The sequence below is a fragment of the Schistocerca americana genome, chromosome 8 (assembly GCF_021461395.2).
Source record: "Schistocerca americana isolate TAMUIC-IGC-003095 chromosome 8, iqSchAmer2.1, whole genome shotgun sequence".
Classification (NCBI taxonomy): domain Eukaryota; kingdom Metazoa; phylum Arthropoda; class Insecta; order Orthoptera; family Acrididae; genus Schistocerca; species Schistocerca americana.
The window spans coordinates 121,413,208-121,435,059 of NC_060126.1; the positions used below are offsets into that span (position 1 = coordinate 121,413,208).

General features: G+C 42.1%; 1 protein-coding gene across 1 annotated transcript in view; it reads left to right on the forward strand.

The window, feature by feature from the left end:
- LOC124545403 overlaps window positions 1-21,852 on the forward strand; it is a 39,333-nt gene that overhangs the window by 14,315 nt on the left and 3,166 nt on the right. The window contains exons 3-5 of the mRNA XM_047124318.1: window positions 12,421-12,479; window positions 13,429-13,464; window positions 13,602-13,710. Coding sequence (XP_046980274.1) covers window positions 12,421-12,479; window positions 13,429-13,464; window positions 13,602-13,710 — 204 coding nt within the window. The remainder of the gene's footprint in view (window positions 1-12,420; window positions 12,480-13,428; window positions 13,465-13,601; window positions 13,711-21,852) is intronic.

A 21,852-nucleotide genomic window follows, 5' to 3' on the forward strand; every position in this document is an offset into this window, starting at 1 on the left:
TAGATAGACAAAGTACGAGGATATCGAGCAGATAATTCAGTATATACGAGTAGATGATAGTCTAATAACCACGGGGAATTTGTAGGGGAAGGAATGGAAGACGGAGTTACGGGAGAGTGTGGGCTTGGTAGAAGGAATGGGGGAGGAGTAGGGTAATTGAATTCCAGAATGAGATTTTCACTCTGCAGCGGAGTGTGCGCTGATATGAAATTTCCTGGCTGATTAAAACTGTGTGCCCGACCGAGACTCGAACTGAATTGTGCAATAAATTTCGGCTAGTAATAGTGAATACACTTTTTTTAATTACGAGAGGTGGAGGTATACCTGCAAAAGGAGGTACGGAAAGATTGCAGCTGCAGTACATAGTGATCAGAGAAGGATTCCGAGGTGAGATAGTGGGGGTTTTATTCTTTTTTTGGTCTTTTGGCTAGTTTGGTGCAGACCACCTCCTGTGCTAACCTCTTCAGTTCAGATCAGCATTTTTTGGATGTTTACTCCAATCTCTCTTCCTGTGCAGTTTTTAACCTTTACAGCTCCCTCAAGTACCATGAGAGTTATTCTCAGATGTCTTAACACGTGTCGTATATTCCGTCCCTTCTTTTCAGTGTTTTTCATAAGTTCCTTTCTTCGCCGATTCTACAGACAACCTCCTCATTCTTTATCTTCTCAACCCACTTATTTTCACCTTTTTTTCTGTAGCACCATATCCTAAAAGCTACGATTCTATTCTGTTCCAGTTTTCCTACTGTTCGCCGGCCGCCCGGTGGCCGAGCGGTTCTAGGCGCTACAGTCTGGAACCGTGCGCCCGCTACGATAGCAGGTTCGAATCCTACCTCGGGCATGGATGTGTGTGATGTCCTTAGGTTAGTTAGGTTTAAGCAGTTCTAAGTTCTAGGGGACTGGTGATCTCAGAAGTTAAGTCCCATAGTACTCAGAGCCATTTTTCCTGCTGTTCATGATTCTCTACCATGTAATGCTGTGCTTCAAACCTACGTTCTCAGAAATCTGTTCCCCAATTTAAGGCCTGTATTTGCTATCAGCAGGCTTGCCTCGACCGGAAATGGCCTGTGCTAACCTGCTTTGTCACTGTCATCCTTGCTTCGTTCGTCATGGGTTGTTTCCGAGGTTTCAGAATTCTTTCGTGACCAGTACTGATAAGCTTTTCGCTATTCTCATTTCACATACTTCTCACTACTTTCGTCTTCCTCCGATTTACTCTCAGCCCATATTCTGCACTCAGACTTCATTCCATTCAACAAAATCTATAACTGTTTTTCACCTTCACTGAGGATAACATCATTGCTTCTTCTGTATGTAGATTGAGCAATAGGGACAAAAGACTGCACTGCTGTGTTAGCCCCTTTTTAATCGAAACGCTTCGTTCTTGGTCTTCAAAACTTATTAACTCCTCTTTGCTCTTTTACACATATTACTCCTACTTCTGTCAGACTTTCGAATATCTTGCACCATTTAATAACGTCGAACGTTTTTCCTGATCGGCAAATGCTGTAAAAGCGATTTTATTTCACTGCAGTTTTTCCTCCGTAATCAAGCTCAACGTCAGGACTGCCTTTCTGGTGCCTTTACCTTTGATAAAGCCAAACTGATGGTCTAACACAAACTCAATTTTTTTTATCCATTCTTCTGTATCATATTCTTGTCAGAAACTTGGATGCATGAGCCGTTAAGCAGATTGTGCCATAGTTCTCGTTCTTATCAGCTCTTGCTATCTTCGCAATTTTGTGGATAATATGTCCTGAAAGTCTGATGGAATAAATTCTACAACCAGCTCAACTCTTCCTTTGATTGCCACTAGCCCCAGTGATTTTAGAGATTCCGATAGAACGTTATCAGCATAACCGTCTTATTTGAAGTTAATCTTCCATAGCTTTTGTAAATTCTGATACTAATCTGGATCTCCTGTCTTTCCTATGTTAACCCTCACTTCTTCTTTTGTCACGTCATGAGACAAGTCCCAACCCTTAAACAGGTCTTTCTTCTACTCTTTACAATTATCAGATCCCTTTTTTGCGCTTAACAGTGGCGTTCTTATTGTACTTTTAATGTTGCCACCCTTGATTTTCATTTTCCAGAATACTGTTTTGACTTTTGTATATGCTGAATCTGTCCTTCCGACGATCATTTCTTTTTCGATTTCTTCTCGCTTATCCTAAAGCCGTTTCATCTTGGCTTACCTGCACTTCCTATTTATTTCATTTCTAAGTGATTTATACTTCTGCATTCCTGTCTTTCTCTGAACGTTTTTGTACTTCGTTATTTCGCTGATTAATAAGTACTACTACTAGATTTCTCTGCAGTTACCTTCCTTGTAGCAATGTTTGTCTATCCAACGTCTGTGATGTTGTTCGCTTCTCTTCAACTGAAATATATATTGTGGTATTCCTTACAGCAGTATCCACATCTCTAGCGAACTTCAAATATATCATTCATTACTTCAGCGTCTCACTTCCCTCCTCACTGGTTCTTTCTGACGATTTTCTTAAATTTCAACTTACTCTTCATCATTACCTAATTGTGAGGTGAGTCACTGGGTGTTTTCTCTACCTGATCATGATGTAATGTAACTGGAATCTTCCCACATCTTCCTGCCTTTTCCAAGTATACTTCCTGCACATTTGATTCTTGAACAGATCATTCGCTATTAGTAGCTGAAATTTGTTGCAGAACTCAATTACTCTTTGTCCCTGTCATTCTTAATACCAAGCCCATATTCTCCGGTAACCCTTTCTTCTACTCCTTCCCGTGCAACCGCATTCTAATTCCCCTAGACTATTAGATTATTATCTTTATTTCCATAATTGCTTCTTTTATGTAGAGAATGAACAGTATTGGCGAGAGACTGCATCCCTGTCTATAACTGACTCTGTCCAAGCTTCGGTGTCATTTTCTGTTGCTTTTGATATTACTCTATATTCTTCTGACCACCATCATTAGCTTCTTTCCTTTTCATATCGCTTAGCCCGCTATATCTAGATTGAGGCTTAGCATTTCCCTTTTCATATTTTCTAGCTTTCCTAATACGTTCGAACTTCTGGCAGCCCACTCACCGACCTTGTGGTCTCCTCCCCCTTGGTAGTCCCAACACGGATATCCGACTGGAACTGCTGAAATTGTGCGCTACTGTTCTTTGTTTACGTAGTTTCTCTCTGTAAACGTTCACTTTTTCGATGAGTTGTTCCTCTATCTTTACCATATCGCACAGCTCCTCGGTTAAGACGACATTATCGCAGTGTGGATCAACACGATATGTGCTGTTTCATGTAGAAAGTATGACAATATTCTATTGTTGTTGTTGTTGTTGTTGTTGTTGTTGTGGTCTTCAGTCCTGAGACTGGTTTGATGCAGTTCTCCATGCTACTCTATCCTGTGCAAGCTTCTTCATCTCCCAGAACCTACTACAACCTACATCCTTCTGAATCTGCTTAGTGTATTCATCTCTTGGTCTCCCTCTACGATTTTTTACCCTCCACACTGCCCTCCAATGCTAAATTTGTGATCCCTTGATTCCTGAGAACATGCCTTACCAGCTGGTCCCTTCTTCTACTCAAGTTGTGCCACAAACTCCTCTTCTTCCCTATTCTATTCAATACCCCCTCATTAGTTACGTGATCTACCCATCGAATCTTCAGCATTCTTCTGTAGCACCACATTACGAAAGCTTCTATTCTCTTCCTGTACAAACTATTTATCGTCCATGTTTCACTTCCATACATGGCTACACTCCATACAAATACTTTCAGAAACGACTTCCTGACACTTAAATCTATACTCTATGTTAACTAATTTCTCTTCTTCAGAAACGCTTTCCTTGCCATAGCCAGTCTACATTTTATATCCTCTCTACTTCGACCATCATCAGTTACTTCGCTCCCTAAATAGCAAAACTCATTTACTACTTTAAGCGTCTCATTTCCTGATCTAATTCCCTCAGCATCTCCCCACTTAATTCGACTACATTCCATTATCCTCGTTTTGCTTTTGTTGATGTTCATCTCTTATCCTCCTTTCAAGACACTGTCCATTCCGTTCAACTGCTCTTCCAAGTCCTTTGCTGTCTCTGACAGAATTACAATGTCATCGGCGAACCTCAAAGTTTTTATTTCTTCTCTTTGGTTTTTTATACCTACTCCGAATTTTTCTTTTGTTTCCTTTACCGCTTGCTCAGTATACAGATTGAAAACATAGGGGAGAGGCTACAACCTTGTCTCACTCCCTTCCCAACCACTGCTTCCCTTTCATGTCCTTCGACTCTTATAACTGCCATCTGGTTTCTGTACAAATTGGAAATAGCCTTTCGCTCTTTGTATTTTACCCCTGCCACCTTTAGAATTTGAAAGAGAGTGTTCCAGTCAACATTGTGAAAAGCTTTCTCTAAGTCTACAAATGCTAGAAACGTAGGTTTGCCATTCCTTAATCTTTCTTCTAAGATAAGGCGTAAGGTCAGTATTGCCTCACGTGTTCCAACATTTCTACGGAATCCAAACTGATCTTCCCCGAGGTCGGCTTCTACCAGTTTTTCCATTCGTCTGTAAAGAATTCGCGTTAGTATTTTGCAGCTGTGACTTATTAAACTGATAGTTCGGTAATTTTCACATCTGTCAACACCTGCTTTCTTTGGGATTGGAATTATTTTATTCTTCTTGAAGTCTGAGGGTATTTCGCCTGTCACATACATCTTGCTCACCAGATGGTAGAGTTTTGTCATGACTGGCTCTCCCAAGGCCGTCAGTAGTTCTAATGGAATGTTGTCTACTCCCGGGGCCTTGTTTTGACTCAGGTCTTTCAGCGCTCTGTCAAACTCTTCACGCAGTATCGTATCTCCCATTTCATCTTCATCTACATCCTCTTCCATTTCCATAATATTGTCCTCAAGTACATCGCCCTTGTATAGTCCTTCTATATACTCCTTCCACCTTATTAATCAAAACAACAAACATAAATCAATGATATAATAATGAAGAGTTTATTTATTCTTCTTTGCTTGATATTCATACAAGTGGTTCTCTTTTCTCCAAAGGTCTCTAGCCATCCCTGCTTAGCAGTTTGGCACTTCCCTGTCGATCTTATTTTTGAGACGTTTGTATTCCTTTTTGCCTGCTTCATTGACTGCATTTTTATATTTTCTCCTTTCATCAATTAAATTCAATATTTTTTCTGTTACACAAGGATTTATACCAGCCGTCGTCTTTTTACCTACTTGACCTTTTCTGCTTTCACTGCTTCATCCCTCAGAGCTACCCATTCTTCTTCTACTGTATTTCTTTCCCCCATTCCTGTCAATTGTTCTCTTATGCTCTCCCTGAAACTCTCTACAACCTCTCGTTTAGTCAGTTTATCAAGGTCCCATCTCCTTAAATTAGCACCTTTTTGCAGTTTCTTCAGTTTTAATCTACAGTTCATAACCAATAGATTGTGGTCCGAGTCCACATCTGCCCCTGGAAATGTCTTACAATTTAAAACCTGGTTCCTAAATCTCTGTCTTACCATTATATAATCTGATACCTTTTAGTATCTCCAGGGTTCTTCCATGTATACAACCTTCTTTTATGATTCTTGAACCAAGTGTTAGCTATGATTAATTTATGCTCTGTGCAAAATTCTACCAGACGGCTTCCTTCTTCATTTCTTACCCCAAATCCATATTCAGCTACTGCGTTTCCTTCTCTCCCTTTTCCTACTCTCGAATTCCAGTCACCCATGACTATTAAATTTTCGCCTCCCTTTACTACCTGAATAATTTCTTTTATCTCATCATACATTTCATCAATGTGTTCATCATCTGCAGAGCTAGTTGGCATATGAACTTGTACTGCTGTAGTAGGCGTGGGCTTTGTATCTATCTTGGTCACAATAATACGTTCACTATGCTGTTTGTAGTAGCTTACCCGCACTCCTATTTTTTTATTCATTATTAAACCTACTCCTGCATTCTAAAACATTGAAAAATATTCTACAATATTCGTAAAATTACGTGAACATTATAGAACAATTTCGAATGTTTTTCACTTGAAAACTACATTGATGCGAAAGAGATAGAAGGATCCTGTGATAACGGCTACTTCAGACGCTCGTATCTCCACAACTTCAATAGCTACCACCGCACGGTTAACTGTCTGCGGGAGCTTTAGGAGGTATCGTCAACTTAACCCACAAACACTTCAAAATAAGCACAATTGTGCAAGGACGTTCCAGAATACCAAAACTGTTGTCAACATCCCCACAGAAAGCTATCACATTCTTTATCCAATAAAGTAATCAATTCCTGTGATTCCAGTACGTTATTCTGCTGATATTGTTTCTTTTTTATTTCAAAGAAAACTAATCAGAGAATGTAACTTAATATGAGTGCCGGCCGATGTAGCCGAGTAGTTCTAGACGCTTCAGTCTGGGACCGCGCAACCGCTCCGGTCGTAGGTTCGAATCCTGCCTTGGGCTTGGATGTGTGTGATATCCTTAGAGCCATTTGAACCATTTAATGAGTTTTAAAGTGGCCAGAATGTATAATCAACACAGCAAAAAGGAAATGGCCCAAATTAAGAACTAGGTCATAGACCTGGAAATGAATTTTTGTATTTGGAGCAACTGAAAGTAACGGCTGCATGGGCAGCAAAATAAAGAAAGGAGTAAAAATGACCCGAAGTGCTTTTGGTAAACTGAATAGTTTTCAGAAGTAAATTGGTAATACTTCTGGAATGGAATGTGTACGCCGGCCGCGGTGGATGAGCGGTTCTCGGCGCTTCAGTCCGGAACCGCGGGACTGCTACGGTCGCAAGTTCGAATCCTGCCACGGTCATGGATGTGTGTGACGTCCTTAGGCTAGTTTAAGTAGTTTTAAGTTCTAGGGGACTGATGACCTCAGATGTTAAGTCCCATAGTGCTCAGAGCCATTTGAACCATTTTTTGGAAAGTGTACACTCAGTGAGCAAGAGAGTTTTCGACTGACGGCAGTGTGGCATTATGTTTTAATGAGAAAACCTTTCAAGTACAAATGGTTGCTCAGAGAGCACGGAGAGGTGTATGTTTCCAACTAATAGGAGTGGCAAATAATCAAATGGATTAGGGAATAGACTGGAAAAGTCGGAATTAAAACTGCAATGAGGACGAATTTGAAGTCTTTGGGACAATTAGCCAAGTAGATGGTATATGCTCCACAGGAATTCTTTTCTGTATTGCAAGTGACAAGAAAACCGACCCGGTGATGTAAGGCAGTCAGGGCGGATGACATTAGAAAATATGGAGGAAGACACATATACAGGGTGTTCAGAAAATGTGTCGAATACTTTGAGGGGTGGTAGCACTCATCAAAATAAGAAAACTAAGTCCAATAAACATGTGTCAGGTCCGGCCGGTGTGGCCGTGCGGTTCTAGGCGCTTCAGTCTGGAGCCGCGTGACCGCTACGGTCGCAAGTTCGAATCCCGCCTCGGGCATGGATGTGTGTGATGTGCTTAGGTTACTTAGGTTTAAGCAGTTCTAAGTTCTAGGCGACTGATGACCTCAGAAGTTAAGTCGCATAGTGCTCAGAGCAGTTTGAACCACATGTGTCAGAAAATGCGTACTTTCTGAGATAAGACCAATGAATATGTGCGGGAAATTCATACTTTCTGCGATGAACACGTGTTCACAGATGGTGTTAAACGTGGAGTCCATTCATGAGAATGCAGCACTCTGCCCTCCGCGTAAAGAGTGACGCACCGTTTTAAGTAAACGCAGTTGTTGCTGTACATGCTGGCACGCATTGAAGACGCGACGGTGTAGTGCCCGCACATCGTTTATTGGCGTGGCGTAGATCAATACCTTCAAGTGACCCCATAACCATACATATAAGGGATTAAGGTCTGGGGAACCTGGGGAAAGAGCACGCCTAGGTGTGAGCCTCCCTCCCACCCTCCCGACCTATCCAACGGTCCTGAAATATCTGCGTCAGATGTTCTCGCACATTATGACGAGAGTGTGCTGGTGCGCCAACATGCATGAGCCACATTACTATTCGTTACTGCGATGGCACAACCTTGAGCAAGGTAGGCACAGCATTAAAGGGACAGCCCAGATAATGCGCCCCAGTTAACCTTTGTGGTAGCATCTATGGCCCTGCTACGCCAAGTACGCCTGCCCATACGTTAATTGAGAATCGGAGTTGATGCTTTCTTTCCTGAATTGTTTGGGGATTTACATCTGCCCATACATGCTGGTTACGGAAATTCAAATTAGCATCTCTTGCGAACTCTCCCTCATCGGTAAAATAAAGTCTTGGATGTGAACTATGGATCTGTGGCACACTTCTTTAGCAGCCATCCACAGAACGGCCTTAGGGCCTGAACCCGCTGTAGGTGATACGAGTGCAACAATTGTTCATGAAGTACCCACCCACCCCAGACAAGAGAGAGTCACAAGTCTTCTGTTGCTCCTAATCGTCGCACACAGGTCCCATGGGTTTCTTTCACCGAACGTAGCACACGCTCCCTTATGTCAGGCGTGCGGGCTGTGCGATGCTTTCTACTGTCAGTCTACGGAGGTGCAAGGATACCTGTATCCCTCAGACGCTGGAAAAGTCTGCCTAACAGCCTATAAGAGGGCGCTCTGCGCTGTGGATATTTTTCGGCGTAAAGGGCACAGGCTCGCAAGCTATGCCTATTTGCTAAACCATAGCAGAATATGGTATCCACCATTTCACTTGTCGAGTAGTGGAAGGGAGAAAACGTAAATGTACTACACCATTTGTACGTACATACAGCACAGTAATTAGTAAACACAAAAGTGAATCCGCGTTTGGAAGAAGGTAAAACATGATACGTACATAGGGTTGACGTACTGTACAAGAAAGCACACAAACACGACGAAAACAAACATAACATACAACATGACTCGAACAACACAACTGACTGCAGACCGCCTAATGGCAGGTAGAGTACTGTGAATAAGACGACATAACAGCCTGCCGACACATTTGACGGAGCGCCAATGCAACATCTGTGCTTCGAGTAATATCCGTAACCAAGCGTCGTGCAGCTCTTCCTATAAACACACGTTTATCTCGGAAGTATGCGTTTCCGGACCCAGTATTATTGGACTTATTTTTCTTGTTTCGATGAGTGCTACCACCTCTCAAAGTAATCGACTATTTATTAACAACCTGTATATGAGGATTATAGCTCGTGGAGCTGAGTGTAAAAAGCGTTCTTCACGATTTCGCATGACAAAAAGCCAAATGAGGTTAAGTCTAGTTCTTGTGTCCACCTAGGAACTTCAATTGATTGAGTAGTCTAGGAATAATACTACAAGTTAATGAAAAACTATTCTGAAAATATAAAAGTTTTACTTAGTGTTTAAAGATTTTGGACGTTCCAAAAAGATTCCTTGCATGTTATTCAGTTCCTAACAGGAGCGGTAGCAAAGAGGGGGGCGGGGGGATGGGGGCTATAGCGCCCCCCCCCCAATGGAGTGTCATATTGCACTGGATAAAATGACTTCATAAATCAGCGAATATATTACTCCAACAGATTCAATCTTTTTTTATAATTATGTAGGTATATAGGTTGCAATGTATTTCAAACACATTTTAACAAAAGAATAATAGCGGCAAATAACTTACTATCCAAACCAATAAATATCATTTAACTTAAAATGGGCATCTTATTATTTATTAATATACGTTTTTACCCTGAACTCCGAAACAGTTACCAAAACTTAAGCAACATCAAATTTTACCAATTTATCGGTGGAGGACTCCAACTATCCTTTTGTTAAGCGATAGTCCATTTCCCCAAACCTCCTCCCCCTCCCCCCCCCCCCCCCCCCCTATTAGCCCCCGATTCCTAAAGCATTACTCTCTGCACCCTGTCTGCCATCATATGTGGGTGTTTGCTACCAAATTTTGAAACACCATCCTGGGCATTGTAAAACACCACCCTGGGTACTGTACAGGGACTACACCAAACACCTGAACGTAGTACTGTTGTTGCTCGGACACGTTCTTATACACAATGAAAAGTAGTTACGTGCAGTCGGTCTTCATTGCACGATATTGAGTCATGCATTGAGAATGGATATTGTTGAATCATGGACGATAAATAGTTTGGGCAAGAAGAGAATAGAAGCTTTCGAAATGTGGTGCTACAGAAGAATGCTGAAGATTAGATGGGTAGATCACATAACTAATGAGGAGGTATTGAATAGGATTGGGGAGAAGAGGAGTCTGTGGCACAACTTGACAAGAAGAAGGGATCGGTTGGTAGGACATGTTCTGAGGTATCAAGGGATCGCCAATTAAGTATTGGATGGCAGCGTGGATGGTAAAAATCGTAAAGGGAGACCAAGAGATGATTACACTAAGCAGATTCAGAAGGATGTAGGTTGCAGTAGGTACTGGGAGGTGAAGAAGCTTGCACAGGATAGAGTAGCACGGAGAGCTGCATCAAACCAGTGTCAGGACTGAAGACCACAACAACAACAACATTGTTGAATCTGAATATAGCTGCGAAGCTTGTTCTACTGACTGTTTTCTCACCCTGAAGTACATAATAACAATGTGTGAGACACTCCACCTTAGACCATAAAAAAATGTGTGTGAAATCTTATGGGACTTAAATGCTAAGGTCATCAGTCCCTAAGCTTACACACTACTTAACCTAAATTATCCTAAGAACAAACACACACACCCATGCCCGAGGGAGGACTCGAACCTCCGCCGGGACCAGCCGCACAGTCCATGACTGCGGCGCCTTAGACCGCTAGGCTAATCCCGCGCGGCCCTTAGACCATACATCGGATAGACAAGGCTTATTTTCATTGACTTATGGCGTATGATACTATGTTTTGGGGTAACTCTTCTCATTTTCAAAAGATATTTTTGTCTCAGAAATGGTCGGTTCGGGCAATAAGTTGCGTAAGTTCGCGAACTTGTTGTCGACCCCTGTTCATTATTCTGGGTATTCTGACATTGGCTTCTCAATATTTATGTTCCTTACTATCATTTCTTGTTAACAATATGAACTTGTTCCCAAGAATTGGCAGCTTTCACTCAGTTAATTCTAGGTAGAAAACCAATCTGCATTTGGATCGCACTTCCTTGACTCTTGTGCGCAAAGATGTGCAAGACAATGCTGCATCAATGTTCAATAAGCTATCGGAAGAATAAAAGATCTTAGCAGTAATCTACGCGCTTTCAAATCGAAACAGAAGAGTTTCCTCATGTGTCACTCCCTCTATTCTGTCGAGGAGTTCCTTGAAAAATTAAGCTGATTCCTGTGTTACAATACTGACTGCGTTTACTTAAACTTATAGCCTGTCTTTTTTTAAGTTCATAAAGATTTATTTTTATCTGTTATACTTTTATGTTGTAATTTCATGGAGGATTTGCTTCTCAATTTGGTCCTACGGCACAAGACGTTTAAAAAAATAAAAAATCATGAAAGGGACAAAAATGCAATGAGTGACGAAGTGATTTGTGTAGCTCGCATACAATCTAAATGCATAATATAAGGAAGACAAATTCTGGCGAATGAATCTGTACTGCATGCCCCACAATACGAAAGATGATGAATAGTATCACTTGTAAGTTTCCACTAATATACAGCACCAATATGGGTTTTCCAGTGGGTTGCTTTATAACTCGTAGCTCGTAACCAGAGAATGCATGAAACAAACCTCATTGCAAGCTTTCACATACAAACCCGAGTACAACCGCCAGCCAATCTCTCCGTCAAAATAGCATACACCGTTCGGCGAACAGCGTCGTGTAGACTCCCTGCCTTGCCTGAGCTAAGACTGTGTTCACCGCAGACATCGATTAGTGGGCAAGATTATCTTATCGAAAATGCTCGCGAGTTAGCAGGTGCGGAAAAAATGAGAAACTGAAAGCTGGCATACCTGACAGACAACTTTCAAACTCGTTGATAATGTTAGCTATTGGCGTTGATGCTATTCCTAGAAATTATTCTAGGTAATGTCACACTTAAAAAAAAATAAGTACCATCCGATAGGCTGCATTGTGAAGACGGTTACCAGTCCCATTACCACTCCTCCTCAACTGTATCCACGGATACATTCGTCACATTCTTTTCATATCTTCTTATTCAAATTCTTCAAATAAGAAATTTACGGATCATGACGAGGATTTTTACGTTAGATTAGATACCGTTAGTACATGAATACTCTTACCAGACCTCATCAATAAGAAGCGTAGTTGTATCCATTACAGTCTTCTCATTTTATCTTATCCATATTTCTTTAAACAGAAAATCACAAATCATGAACGCCATTTTTATGTTTATATTGGGTTCTGTGATTCCTGTTATAACCCTGGAGAACGTTCTAGCTGCCCACTGAACTTTGGTAGCTACCCAAGAAATGCAGCTTAATAATAAAAGCTACTAATATTATTTTTACTTCTTTTTTTGCAGTGGACATGAATAGGGCACTGATAAATAAAAAGATAGATCCAGAAAACATTGGTTTCAAGGTGAGTAAACGCTTATTTTGTTATCCTTCTCAAATTGTTTGTTGCAACAAAATACACTATAATACTTGCAGTCTGTTACTCGTAAGGTACAGTGAAGCTGCTGTTTCATTCCTCCGTTGTATTACACTGCTACGTCGTTACAGCTCCACACTGCACACGTAAACCTGTATTACGCCACTAACGACGAAGATTCAACCGATACTTTTGACAAAGTAAAATAAAAACTACCCCGAACGCTAACACACCAAGATAACCGAGAGCAATGACAAGACAACGTGTCGTTTCTGCAGCCACTAAGCACAATACAATGTTCAAATCAGTATGTCATTGTTTAACTCAGACGCGACTCATCCTAATAACTGCACAAAAGTAGTCACGGTCGGTTGGAAACCATTTTAGTCGCAGTTATGTTACATCAAAATTATAACGAATAAAACTAAAAAGCTGGATGCCGGACTAAGAGTAGAACAAACAGAAACGTGGAAACGTATGACGTACATGGACACCTCTGCACCTGATTTCCATACTGCAGTGAATGCTACATGGGTCCTCCCGCTAATGGTGATGATAATGATGGCAGTGGTCAAGATGAGATAGTCTGCTGTATTATATACCGTAACTAATTGTGTTGGCAATAAAAATCCAACCGATCTAGATGGCACGGTGTAGTACACTCAACCCTAATTTATATTTAGGTTTTCATTAAAGACGACTCTCAATAATTCTTCCATCTTTTATCACGGCAGGCTTCCTGTCCAAGTTGATGTTGTGTTCGGTCTTTGACAACTTTGGTAACGATGAGATGTCAGGCACAAGCGTAATCCTCCATTACTCACTACTAAAAAATTAAAAATGTTACGTGCTACAATATGCTGATGTTATTATATAGTTTAAATAATCATATTCGTATTTTGAGAAATATGATCCTAATTTCTACTTGCATTTTCAGTGTTTTGTGTTCTGTCTTCTCAACAAGTACGAGTGGGTAAGTATAACCTGCACGGAATAGTTTTCTATTGCTTCAGTTCAAACAAATTCATTTTGCTTTAGTTTAAATTAATGTTCTTGAATAGTGTGAACGGCATTTTTTCTCTTGAAACAACAAAATCTACCTTTTTCTAGATGGATGACGAAGGCGGCTTCCTCATAGCAAACATGAAGCACAATTTGTCCGATTCTCACCTCGACCAATTAAGCATCGATTTTCTCGTTTATAAATGTTCTGCGACAGGTAAGTAAACTGCTGTCGGCATCTTGGTGTACATAATTACTTCAGGAAAAACTACGTAAAACTGGCCTAATGGTTTACCAAAAACTATCAAGTGCGTAGAGTAGAATGAATCATTTTACAAAATTTTGTTCTCATATCACCCAGAGGTATAGCGTAGGAAGACAGTCATGCGTCTGTCTCTTTTTCACCATTATCGTTTCGCTTTTGTCTTTGTCGTTTTCTTTCCATGCCAAGTTCGAGGACAAGACTTTATGATACACTTCTGTGGGATTCTGTTACTTTTTTTCTCGCTGGATTCTTTTCTTTCTGATTTTCGTCGCCATCTCGTCCTTCACTACACTATATTATCCATCCGTATAACGCATTCAAATATGTTACATATTTTCCACGGTTTTATTTATTTATTTATGCATTTATTTTACCTGGCAAGATTAGGGCCTTCAGGCCCTCTCTTACACCTAACCAGGCATACTCAGATTCAACAAATTTCAGTTTCTACAGAACATTAAGGACATATAACATGTTATACAGTATTAATGTTAAAGAAAAAAAATAGAGATTATAAAAGTAGTACAATGATAATTATAACAATCAAAAAATAATTATAACAATAAAGAATAATAATAATAATAATAATAATGACTATGTATATGTAAGTAAACATATTTTTCTTTTATGATTGTCAGTCCTATTGCTAGTTGGGAATTTTCTCGTTATATTCTTGCAGCTTGTGAGTTATTCTCATCAAGCAGAGACATAAGACGATAGAATGGGGCAAAAGAGATATAGAAGAGGTAGATCGGTTAGAGGAAGAGAAATAGAATGGTAAAATTCGAAGCTATGATGGAGAGGAGAAAGAAAAAGATGAGAGGAGCACAACAATGGTGGCTATACCGTCCCTAATATGTAAGTCTTGAGTTCCCTCTTGAATGTTGAGTGGTTCTGGATAAGACGCAGATCACAGGGGAGCGCGTTCCATAGTCGTATGGCTGAGATGGAGAATGACACGGAGAAAGATTTTGTGTTATGTAAAGGTACAGCCAATATGCTAGACGTATCCGATCTGGTATTGCGGTTGTGGAATGATGATAGGTGTTTAATGTGAGAAGATAAGTATTGGGGGCACCAGTGGCTAAGAAATCGATGAAGTAAGCACATCGTGTGGAGATCGCGTGCCGTATGTGGGCGTATCCAACCTAGCTGGGAGTATGAAGGACTGATATGATCATACAACCGTATATTGCAGACGTATCTAACGTAAGCATTCATCACTAGCTCGAGGCATCTCGAATTTTCACTATTTGTGCCGTGTTGAACTACATCACAGTAGTAAAGATTAGGCAAGACTAGTGTTTGGACTAATTTTTGTTTAACATGGGTTGGAAATATTTTTCTAAATTTTTGAATTGTATGTAGGGAGGAGAGCGATTTCCGGCAAGCTGTGACTGTTTGTTCTTCCCAGTTTAGGTGTTCATCCAAGATTATTCCAAGGTCTTTTACTGTTTTTTGGTATGGTAGTTGGGTACCATTGAGGAGTATTTGAGGGACTGTTTCGCGAAAGTACCGACTGATTAACTTTGGATGAGATATAAGTATGACCTGGGATTTCTTGGGGTTTAGTTTCAGACCTAGGTTCTGTGCCCATCGAGAAACAGAGCAAAGATCTGCGTTCATACTCGCTACTGCGTCAGCAATGTTCTTGGGGCTTGCACTTATGTACAGTTGGATGTCGTCGGCATATAGATGGTAGTTGCAGGAGTGAATCACTGAAGAAATATCATTAACGTACAGTGAGAAGAGTAATGGACCAAGGACGGAGCCTTGGAGAACTCCAGAGCGCACGTTTTTCCATGATGACTTTTCCGACCCACAAATGACTTGTTGACTTCTGTTTTTGAGGTAGCTGTCGAACCAGTGTATTGCGATGTTTGAGAAATTCAGCTGCTTCATTTTAATTAGTAATATATCAAAGTCAACTGTATCAAAAGCCTTGCTAAAGTCAAGCAGTGTTAGGATGGTAGCTTCACACCTGTCCATAGCATGTTTAATGTCATCAGTTACTTTGATTAATGCAGTTGCTGTACTATGGTGCTTTCGAAAGCCTGACTGATATTTGTCGTGGATGTTATGAGTTTTGAGGTAATCCGTCAGCTGTTCATGGACGATGTATTCTAGGGCTTTAGATATTGCAGGAAGTATGCTGATCGGCCTGTAGTCACCTGGCGACTTAGGGTTGTCAGTCTTGGGTATGGATTGAATTAAACTTTGCTTCCACTCAGTAGGATATGTACTACTGACAAGAGACAGGTTGATGATGTCTGTGATAACTGGAGTAATAGTGTTTACGACGTTCTTAATCATGCCAATGCTCACTCCATCATTTCCTACGGCCTCGGAAGAGATGCCCATAATTGCCTTGTGTACTGTGCCGGTAGTGACATGTTTTAGGAAATCTAACTCATGTGATGAACTAATACAACGTTACCCTTACTGATCCTACACCTTCGGAACGTTTCCCAGCGCAGCCTAACACTTGGCTTAACTTCTCGTAGCTGGAGTTCGCAATGTAAAGTTTTGTAAATGACATCGTAGTAGCCTTATGGCAGTAGAATGATTAATTTGTACAACCCGTTATTGCAATTTCGGCCGTATGGCCATCATCAAGTTCTGGTAATTGTGTTTTAGCGCATGTCGAAACTCGAAAAATCTGACATAAACTCTAAAAGAAATAGAAAAAGACAAACCACAAAGGAAGTGGAATGAAATGTCGTGTGACGAGGGCCTCCCGTCGGATAGACTGTTCGCCTGGTGCATTTCTTTCGATCTGACGCCACTTCGGCGACTTGCGCGTCGATGGGGATGAAATGATGATGATTAGGACAACACAACACCCAGTCCCTGAGCGGAGAAAATCTCCGACCCAACCGGGAATCGAACCCGGGCCCTTTGGATTGACAGTCTGTCGCGCTGACCACTTTTTTTTTTTAATCTCATTTTGTTCGCTTTTGTTCGTTGTATCTGCTCGGGGCGGACGTCGATAGACACCCATTTCAGTTCGTTGTTGATCCATTAGCTCAGTTTTTTTATTACAGAGGGTAGCTAACCCTCTGACCGAACACGCTGAGTTACCGTGCCGACATCACTCAGCTACCAGGGGGGGACACAAAGGAAGTATCTGTTTGGGACGGAGATGGATGGATGTGATTTACATATACACACAAAAAAATGAGTATAATTTAAAAAAAAAGATTCATAATTTATTCAAGAGAAAGAGATTCATTAATTGAGCAATTCAATAAGGTGCTGGTCCACCTCTGATCCTTATGCAGCAGTTATTCGGCTTGCCATTGATTGACAGAGTTATTTGATGTCTTTCCCAGGGATATCGTGGCAAGTTCTGTCCAATTTGCGAGTTAGATTGTCAAAATCACGAGACGGTGCTTCAAACACTCTCATTGTGGAAGAGATCCATCGACCTTGGTGGCCAAGGTAGGGTATGGGAAGATCGAAGACAAGTAGCATTAACTCTCGTCCTGTGCGGACGGGCACTACACTGATGAAATGTAGGACAGGGTGGCTTGCCATTTGGGGCAGAAAAATAACGACGTAGATTATCGTCGACGTACCGTTGTGCTGTAAGAGCGCCGCGGATGACGACCGAAGAGGTCCTGTTATAAAAAGAAAAGGCACCACAGATCATCACTCTGTTCGTCGGGCCGTATGGCGGACGACAGGTTGGTATCTCACCATTGTGTGTGTGTGTGTGTGTGTGTGTGTGTGTGTGTGTGGAGTGTTCAGACACGTCTTGTGCCCGGAATCTTATTCAGGTCAGGTTACCTTCCATTCAGAAGGCTGTGGCACGCAGCGAATGTTATATTGACTTGTAAATAATAGATTTCAGCAATCAGTCGTCCTTTTGAAATTTTATTGGCAAATTAATATTTCAGCTAGAAATTAGCCATACTCAATGCACTATCATTTTTTATCAATGCATGTAATGCCTGTTGGTCTGTCTTGATCCACAGTTCATTGAACAGGCATTACATGCAATGATCAAAAATGGTAGTGCATTGATAATGGCTAGTTTCTAGCTGAAATCTAGATCTGCCAATAAAATTTCAAAAGAACAACTGATTGCTGAAATCTATTATTTACAAGTGGAAACTTATTGACTGAAATAGAACTGATTTCAGTGATGAGTCCTGCTTCGAACTGAACTCCGATGACCAGCGAAGGCACGTCTGGTGATGTTGACCAACAAGGGGTCGCCGGATCTCTCCCTGGTCGAGGACGTTTTGAGCATGATGGGCAGGGCCCTCCAACCAGCTCGGCGTTTTGATGATCTAACTTGGTAACTGTACAAAAATTGGCGCTGTATCCATTATGAGGACATACAACAACTCGATCAATCAATCTCGAACTGAATAACTGCTTGGATAAGGTCTTTCACTTGAATGAATCATACTTTTTATATGAAACTTTAATTGTTTGGTTCTCCTTACATGTGCCTCACAATTACCGATTTCCGTCGCAGTCGGATAAGTCTTTCAAGGTGCACCTTTTTTGGTCTTAGAACGTATTTCAGATGGTTTTTTTAGCTTCTGGCACATGCTAACGCACAATTATTACTATTTCATATTGGCCATATGAAGAAATAAATAATTTTACAGTCAAGAGGCAACCATGTCGACATTTCCTAACAGTTGGAGTTAGCAGCTAACTATTCTTGAAGTCATCAGTGTTGTCCGATACCTTTTCGTTTCAGCTGTACGGAATATTTTCGATAACTCACTTGCGAAACATGAAAAATAACTACTTCTAATGAGACGGAAACTGTATATTGTTTGAATGAGGTACGTCTTTGTTGGCAAATTTCAAAATGACAGCAATCTCAAAATTTACGTAGTCGCATAACAGACATACGTAAGGACATGAGTGAGTAGAAATAATACATACAAAGTTAATATCAACATTTTGATACACTCACGATTATACCGTAAGAAAAAGTTCAAATTAAAAAAAAAATTTCGTATACGATCTCCTCACACTTACAAACTAAAAGCCAACCTCCGGACAGGCCTTGATGACCCAATGGTACCGACCGGCCGCCGTGTCATCCTCACCCTTAGTCTTCACCGGATGCGGATACAGAGGGGCATGTGATCAGCACACCGCTCTTCCAGCTGTTGCCGCTATTCCTCAGACAAGTAGCTCCTCAATTGGAATCATAAGAGCCAAGTGCAACCCGCTTGCCAATAGCACTCGGCACACGCGGGTAGTGAATCCCCAAGTGCTAGCCAGGCCCGACAGCGCTGAACTTCGGTGGTCTGACGGGAACCAGTGCTGAGACTGCGGCAAGGACGTTGACTCCTCACAGCTAGTCGAACAAAATATTATTTTCCACCTTTATTTGGATCTCAGTGACGATGTACAACTGAGCAAGGCAGAGATATGAACCTCAACTGGTGATCTAAGTCTTGGCAGTACGTCCCGTGTACGCGACATTCGACTGCATAGAATCAGTGCACTATGACGGGTCGAAGTCGAGGTGCGACAGAATGGGAGAAAAAACTATAGTGTTTGTATTTACGCGTGAAAACAACCGATTGAAAACACTCGATTTGCTAGTGCATCAAGACAGACGGTCCAGTGTGTCTACAAGGAGTGGTCTCCCCCTTGCGTCTGTATAATAAGGTGTAAGAATATAGACTCCGAGCACAGGCGCTATTAGGTCCATCTGTCCCGACTGACTGCGGTGGCACTCTCTGCCAATGGCGTCATTGGATGCGGTATGGTGAAGTGTAGGGTCAGTAAACCGCTCTCCAAGGCTATTATCAATTTCGTGAACTGGAGCCGATACTGCTCGCCCCAGTAGTTCTTCAGTCAGGTTCATGAGGCTAAGGGTTAGTACTATGTCCTCCCACCAAGGAAAGATCCCTAGTGTAACAGAGTATTGAACTGGGTCCTCCGTGTGGCAGTCAGCCGCGCTGACCGATCAGCTATAGAGGCGGACACAGTGTAAGAGCAGTCGTCGTGAAAGTACACTAACTGACAGCGGTTAGAGACGAGTGTGATCGATTCCCAGCAACAATCTGTTTCAAATACGATATGGATTGTTGCTGCCAATGAATGCAGCGCCGTTTCAGTTTCCGATCCAACATTTCAAAGGCAACAACTTGCCACGGACATTTGGAGTCGGATACTTCGCAGAAGGCCATAACTCTTAGCGACCTATAAAGGTAAATACACGGTCCGGTCACATAATTGTGACCGCCGCTTATGTTCAATGTCAACGTGCAATTACCACTCACAGACGACACGTGGCAGCACTAGCAGTGGAGAGTGTAAAAAGCCAGAAACTGTGCCATCGTTGTTGTCGGCGCGGAGGCAACTGTGGTGCACCACGGGCCATAGATGACAGGGGAGAACGACGAGTGCGAAGATCTGTATGGGCGAATAAGACGTGCAACCACTGAGCAACTGACCACCCAGGCGAACCAACAGTGTCTCCTCAACGATCATTCAGCGAACGTTTCTGCTTATGGGTCTCTACGGCTAGCCCCTGCTTCACGCACCCATCGTGACTGCTGTTCATCAGCGACGGAGGCTGCAATTTTCTCGCCAATACGGCAACTAGACATGAAATGAGTTGCGACAGGCAGCCTTTCCAGCTCAAGCACATTTTATCCTTCACTGGATAGATGGACATTAGCGTGTACGGCCCTACAACAATCGTCGGAAAGTTTGCATCCCGGAGGAAGGACCGTTATAGTCTGGGGAATATTTTCGTGCCATTCCGTGGATGATCGCGTCATTCTGGAAGGCACACTGGATCAACAAAAGTATGCAGCTATCCATTGGAACACATCCACACCTTCATGCAGTTTGTTCCTCCTCGGGATGATGATATCTACCACTAGGACAGTGCAACATGTCCGTGGTTTGAAGTTTACCACACTCCTTTGACCACCAACCTCCCCAGATTTAAACCCAACAGAAAATCCCTGGGAGCACCTCCATAGGACTGTTCGCGCTGTGGATGCTCAACAGAAAAACCTATCGCCGCTGGCCACGGCATTGCCTTCAGCATGGGTCCTTCTGACTCACTTACTCTCTTCATGCACGTTTCGCAGCAGTCCGAACTGTAAAAGATGATTATTCAAGCTTCTGGCAGGTGGTCACATTAAATGTCACATTACTCTTCAATGAGCCAAATAACAAAGAAACTGGACTTTTTTGGCTATAGGTGTGTAATGTGTTCTGAGGAGACGGAAATTTGCCTCTTCTCAAATGATGCATGGCGTCCATTTCATCAAGAGTCCAGTGTGGCATTTAACTGTAAATGGGTAGTTCAGGTCAGAGGTGGATCAGTGATGGTTTGGGGGAGTTTTTGCTCAATAATTTGGACCATCTCATCTACAAACTGATCAGTATGTTTATTTTAAAATTCTTGGTAGCCCAAAGTTGTCCTTTCTTCAACATCTCATGATGACTACGCCGAGGACACTCGTCTTCTATGATGGCAATAGCCACATCTGTAGGCCTCCATACGAACCGGTTTGACGAACACTCACGCACCTAGTCGCACCTCCATTATCCCACTGGATCACCCGATTTTATTTCCATAGAAAATGTCTGGGACTATTTGGCACAGTGGGTGAAACGCAGCAATCAACATCATCGCATTTGGTTCCTCTGCGGGATTCAATTATTATGAGTGGCGCAACTGAGGAAACTTGACCTTCTTTCTCACCGAACAGAGGCCGTTATCAAGTGTAGAGGCGTTATTACGCCGTGGTGTCTTCTGGGGTAACTATCCGCACGTACATACCGGTCCCAGAGCTTCTGCCACTGGTCAAACGTTTTCTGGACGTCCTGTTCTTTGAGGGTGTTTATCACCGCCAGCGATGCTTCTTGAATCCTCTCTAGAGTGTCGAACCGACGGCCTTTCAACTCGAGTTTCGGTTTTGGGAATAGCGCGAAGTTGCAAGGTGTCAAATCTGGCGAGTACGGTGGGTGGTGTACAACCGCCATGTCGTTTTTTGCCATAAAGGTCCTGGTGAGCAAGAACGTGTGACAAGGCGCGTTGTCGTGATGCAGCAGCCAGTTCCCTTGACGCCAAAGTTCGGGCCGTCGTCGCCG